At 40.7% G+C, this 6,449-nt stretch overlaps 1 protein-coding gene across 1 annotated transcript in view; it reads right to left on the reverse strand.

Moving 5' to 3' along the window:
• Positions 1 to 2,141: 2,141 nt before the first annotated feature.
• The window catches only part of IP6K2 (inositol hexakisphosphate kinase 2), a 20,964-nt gene continuing 16,656 nt past the window's right edge, over positions 2,142 to 6,449 (reverse strand). Inside the window, exons 4-6 of the mRNA XM_085302314.1 lie at positions 5,772 to 5,947; positions 4,342 to 4,517; positions 2,142 to 2,926 (exon numbers count right to left, since the gene is read on the reverse strand). Of these exons, the coding sequence (XP_085158440.1) occupies positions 2,429 to 2,926; positions 4,342 to 4,517; positions 5,772 to 5,947 (850 nt within the window). The 3' untranslated portion in view covers positions 2,142 to 2,428. The remainder of the gene's footprint in view (positions 2,927 to 4,341; positions 4,518 to 5,771; positions 5,948 to 6,449) is intronic.

A 6,449-nucleotide genomic window follows, 5' to 3' on the forward strand; every position in this document is an offset into this window, starting at 1 on the left:
TTCCCTGCTCCCCCCTTCCTATTCCTCCGGACTTGGGAAGTTCCATAACCATGTTTTCGCAGCTTTGCAGTGCTGGCACAGCCTCTGCTAATCCTCAGACAATATTGGCAAAAGGAATTAAGCAGCACAGGCTACGGCTCATAGAAACAGATGTGAGATTAGCTTCCCCTGCACTCTTACCTGCATGCAGCATTTCCAACCTTTATCATCATATACATACCATCAACCTCTCCAAGTCTGGCAGCTGACCCTACTGGTCTGAGATCAGATCAAGACCCAAGACCCACAGTATCAAGACAGCAGCTCCCCACTCTGTAACCAGGGCCCTGTCTGCAGGAAGCACAGCAAAGATTTGGTCTGGAGGCACAGTTTGCATCAGACGAAATGCAATTGTTCTCATCACGTTTTGTGAATTCCCTCCAGAGGTCATACATAATACATTAAGGCACACTATCATTTCTACTTTATCCCTGCAAATTACGGACTAAAGTCTAACAGCGTATCAGATGAATCTGCACRGGCAGGCTTATTTATAGCCAGCACCAGAAGCACTGATAGTGACTGTACCACATGCCAGGAGACCTGTCATTAGCTTATTAGTAGAGGGCATCACATTTTAAGAAGGAAAACTGAAAAGGAAACATCACATTGCTGTGAGTGATCCCTCTCCTTGTCCCGCGTATTCTGACTCACACTTGGTGACACATCACAGAGGGAGAGTGGGAAACTTCATTGATCAACGCTGAAAACATTTTGAAATTGAAAGTGCCAAGAATAAACAGTCCCATCCTCCACCCACGGCATTTTTACAGCTATTGACACAAGCAGTTCAGTAACAGCTCGGTGCTGCTGACCTGGCAGCTGTGTTGATCACCAGAAATTCACAAAGGAGCAGCAAATGGCAAATTAGTGATGGACAAACCTCCCTAATGAGGAACTCTTTCCCCCCACCTCTCCATTTGARGAGATAAAATAGTAGAGCAACCACAAGATGCAGAAGAAGCTATTTAATATTGACATCAGTTCGTGCTTGTATCAGAACAGTACTGATGTTGTAAGAGCTAAGGTAAAAAGCCTCTCCAAATAGTACAAAAGAGCACAAGACAGTCATCAACACAGACTTTGAACAGGAGAACTTGATAGCAAGAGCCAGGGAATATGAAACAAACCTGTACAGCTGTAGGCCTGCTGATCACATGCCTTCCCCGGACCCCAGTGCATCAGGAGCCCAGCAAGTCAAGCGTGATACCTTCCACCATCATTTCTGCAGCGTTCTTTGGTCACATCCCGCCTCCCCCCTCCCAGACGCACATGCACTCAAATCACCTGGATCTTCCCCCAGCACATTTCTATCACCTCTTTCAAAACCCATTTCTAGTTGCCTGCTTCATCACATCACCCCCCTCCTCACAGGCAAGTGTACCAAGTGTACCAACATTCCTGTACTTTTCTCAGCACTTTCACACCAGCTGAGCTTTCCTTTATGCTATTGTGAAGACTTGCAAACTGCACAAAAAGGAGAAATCATCCAACTAGTCAGATAAACATTCCCCTTTTAAAGGAGGAATTAATGGAGTTATGCTGTGTTATCCTTATTTCAGTTATTCACTGTCTTCTCACTTGCTGACACTCCCTGCCTATTAGTTTCAAGTTAGGTTTTAGACTGATTAGGGCACCTTTCAGGCTCTGCAGCTCTCCTCTAGTAGCTGATGTTACAGTATGAGATTTAGTTACAAGACCCTGAAATAGGAAATGGTGTACTGGATATTTTAAGGACAAGTTCTCACTTATCACAAACTCATGTAATCATTCTAGTTGAAAGGGACCTTCAGGAGATCTAGTCCAACCTCTTCCCATTTGGTCCCTCTAATCTGTCTTTTCTCCAAGCTATACAGGCCCAGTTCTCTCAGCCTCWCCCCAAGCACAGGTGCTCCAGCACCCATCCACCTTAGTGGCCTTCAGCTGGACATGCTCCAGTTTATCATCTTTCTTGAAAGGAGGGCCAAAACTGATGCAGTATTCAACACATGGTCTAATGAAAGCCAAGTATGCCATGCCACTTATACTCTACTTTTGTATTACACAATGAGAAAAATCTCGTAACTTCGTTTGCTCCTCAGTCACCAGCAATGACACAAACATCATTTACAATGAACAAAAGTTTATTGGAACGTATACACACAGGGATAACAGAGGTATCTGAGTAATCAAATATGGAATGTTTAAGAAAGTTAAAATAAATAAGGATACCAAGTTTTGCCAGTGCTAGGTCCAGCACCAATGTAAGTAAATGCCCTCTGAACAAGTCTGACCCTGTTGGGAACATCCCTGCAGAGTCTGTAAAGGTTCCTACCACCAGAAAGTGGCCAATAATTTTTGAATACAAAGAGTCACTATAGTGCTTTCTACTGATGTGCATTCAGACTGTTTATTCACTACTTTCGTCTCTTATTTCTTTAATAATATCTATTAAGTTCTGGAGTCCAAAAACATAACCCGTGTCTTGGCCCTCATGCACCACACTATCTTCTCCATAGTACTTGCAGGTTGTGTGGGCAAAGTCTATCATACGGACATCAACCGTACTAGCAGTTGGTTTGTAGGCATATGCTCCTGCTGATTCATCTGAAGATTCCTCTGAAAGGTCCTCCAAGTCCTCTGGGTCTGAATCAACAGCAACTTCCTGCCTTTCCTTTCCATCATAAATGATCAGCAAGGAGCTAGAATAGAAGCGGTAAGACTCTTGTTTTTCTAAGACAGATTTGAGTTCAGTCAGTTTTTTAATAACAGATTCAAAGAGTTCCCTGCGCAGGTATTTGCCATTATGAAAGAACTGGTAAAGTGCTTCTTTAAATCCTTGGACTGACAATTTTCTTCCATGGTACTTATTCATGAACATTAGCTGGCCAGTGCCTGCCTGGTAGACCTATATATGCAAACACACACACAAGACAAAGGAAAAAGAAAAAAGTTAAAACTGTCAGTACAACTGACTCAAAGCCCTGAAAAGACATGCTATGGAAAGCTTTTACAAGATGACTATTTGTCTCTTAGAATTGCTCTTGCACAGTTACAAGAACTGTTAACAACAACAGACAGCAGTATCTACGAAACTCTGAGGTACAGCAGAAATGGAAAATCCGTTCAATTTAGACTTGAACTTTTCCACTTGGAACATAAGAATGAACAGTTTAAGTGAGATTAGGAAAGCTGTGGCCAAGATCTCCAAAGTCAAGTTACAACTTGCACCACAGCCACTCAACTCGACTCATTATCTGCCTCCGCTCACAGCATACTAGACTAGAGCTCACTTAGTGCTGAGCTCTAAGTGACACCACACATTCTTATACAAAATTAAGGCGTGCCCCATAATCCTCTGTATTATACTTCAGGAAGACTCATTCCTACAGGAGAGCRTATATCATGTAGGTCAATAATGCCCAAATATTTGGGTCAAGAACCTGTAAGCAGGAAAAATAAGGATTACAGGTCCTTCCACGTTTTTTCCTGGTTTTCCAGTACAGGTTTATACTGGGAAGGTGAATAGACAAACACCTTTCACAAGCCAGAACTGTGGTTAAAAATGCAGCTCCCATACTTCGATTTCTGCCTCGTGCTTTCTTCAGAACTTAAACAGTGAGCTGAACACCAAACATACAAAAAGTCATGCTGTGGAACAAGTCTAAGCAAACACTACYAGCATTCTGGGAATCTACTGGTTGGGAGGAAAGACCCTTTGAAAAAAGCCTCAAAAGCAAACAAGTTGTTTCCCACTTGTCACTCCAGGAACACAGAAGCATGTAAACAAAAAATGTAGGTGAAAGTCCATGCTATTTCATCTCCTTATTTGACCACTAGTCTTATCACATTTACCAACCCACTTCTTGTCTGTGCTTTGCAACAAGTCTAGTTTTAGCAGTGAAAGGTCTATGGCTTTTCCAGGTCTCCAAAACAAAACCAATTGTTAATATTTCGGCAAATTTCCACATGCATTATTCAAGGTGCATATGTCAGTAGAACCTCTTTCCAATCATCTCCTGTGTCATCTTAAAGATACTAATCAAATCAGTAACTTTACTACAGTATGGTTTTGCTCTTATGGTGGAAGAAATGTTTTCTTACTCAGAGAATGCATTCACTGTGACAGTGTTCTGCAGGTTGCTCATGCAGATGCTGTCATCTTCAACTGAAGAGTGATACTCTCAAGCTTCATTCACTCTCAGTGAGAAAAACAACACCATCTCAAGCACAGTGACACACGGGATGACTTCATCAGCCAAAAAACACTAGTAAAAACATGCAGGGCAACAGGCTTGTACCTATAATCCATTTTCCTCTTACCTGCATGCCACAAACTCGGACCCCAATAACAGCTGATGTACTCTGCTGACACTTGCGAATCTGATTAGCCTTCTTCTCTTCTGATGCATCATCCCCATGCTGTCGGGTTCCCATCTTAAGGTCCAGCACGCATGGTACTTCATATCGAGACGTTAGGTTCTCCAGCAAAATAAATTCTGACTAGTTAAGGAACAATACTTACCCATGAAGATGCTTTAAAACCATTATCACAGCAAATTTTATAGTATCAAAACCTTAGATTTAGGGAACTCAAAAACACACCCACTACACAGTAGCCTATCAAGAATTACAGCCACCTGCAGCTGGCAGAGTGGGCATCTCAGGTCCAGTTTCACTGCTCTCTAGTGAGGACAGGTGAATTTCCACATTTTAAGCWGAAAAGTCACCAGGGTCATCTTTTCAGCTCAGTTAGGTCTTGTCAATCTAAAAGCCCACTTTTATTATTTTCCAAGTACAGAAATATAATCAGGCACCTGAAGCACGGAACTGGAATTATTTCCTGCCTAGCAAGAGTCTCCTTACATGTCTGTGGGAAATCTATCATTCTGTATGTCTCAGTTCCCACTCAAAAACCAGGAAAGTCTTTTTACAACACCTCTAAAATACAGAAGTTCTAAACGACTTCAGAACATCAAGTACTACTGTGCTAGAGGTACCATACATTGCCACTTAATTTAATAATCATTTACAGTGATACATGGAGGATACCAGCATGAAATATTTTCTATTTTTTACAACRGTTTTATGTAAGCAGGGTGGAAAGGCTCAGGGTGGAGAAGTTTGCCTACAGTTCTAGAACAGAAAAAAAAGTTTGCTTCAAGTTTCAGGCATTCACAGTTACCATTTTTGTGTTCTCCATGCTCTAAACCTAAGTAACTTTAGATTCAGCTTCCCTTTATCAAACGGGCTTGTCAAAAAGAAATTGCTAGAAGCAGACAAGTCCTCATATCAGAAAAGACTATGACCTAAAGCAACAGTCAGAAGTTGCTGTGTGGGAAAGAGAGAAAGCTAATTTTTACATCACTAAAACTGAAAACAAGTACTGATGGCTCTTGCAAAGGAAAAGAAGTGGCAAAACTCTTTTCGTTTGAAAGCTTCCATTAGTAAACTAGTTTTGTGAAAGATTCCAAACGTAATATGCTATAAAACTTTTCTACTAATCAATTCACAACTTTTATGTTTGAATAAAATTACTGAAACTCCTAGTGTTACTACTTTATTATACACTAGAAAAGCTGATGTTCCACAAGGGCTGGTAATCCCTTCAAAGTCACTAAATAAATCATGGCTTCAGAGTCTCTTTGGATTATAGTTACAGTCTGTGTTGTACTTTCATCTGACATGTCCAAGAAACAAAAAGCAGCACTCTATTCATTCCATTGTCATGAAATATTTTCAGGAAAGGATACTATATTGATTCCGGTGTTTTGCATTTTCCTTCATCCGCTGCAACTGTTGCTGGTGACATTTCATACTCCAAGGATTATGGTGTTTGAACTGTGAACTAACATTTCCTTTTTTCTCTACACTGTAATATAAGACTTCAGATTTCTTCAGCCACTCAAATTCTTCCTCTAATTTGTGACTAGAAAACAGAACAAAGCAGCAAATTAGAGGTCAAACAGAAAAAAATATATTTTAAAAGGGCTGTTAGTTGTTTTAATTTTACAGACTACTTTGCTCTCCTTCACTAACAGCTAGCATAAACTATTTTTTAAAATTTTCTGTGTACCTGGACAATTTGCCCATCAGCAATATTTCAATCTTTGCAAAGCTATTTCCATATTAATATAAACTAGCATCTAGTCAAACATGTTTATAAAGTATGGTTCCCCCCCCATGCATCTCTATTGCACTTTTTGCAGATGTGAAAGCTTCACATGCATCAGAAAACCTTTTTTAATTGACCATGACAGAGGAGAAGAGAAAGGTGAGAGGAAGAGATTAAAAAAATATTACTGGGCTTAGGACAAATTAGTTTCACTACTGAACCTGACTGCACTGAAAAGGTCGGGAAAAAAATAAAAGCCAGGAGTAAATGAAAGTATTGCTCTACAATTCTAGAGTCCACCTCCAAGCTTGACAGG

Source organism: Rhea americana, unplaced genomic scaffold (genome assembly GCF_003343005.1).
Source record: "Rhea americana isolate MKP2758 unplaced genomic scaffold, rheAme1 scaffold_19, whole genome shotgun sequence".
Lineage (NCBI taxonomy): Eukaryota > Metazoa > Chordata > Aves > Rheiformes > Rheidae > Rhea > Rhea americana.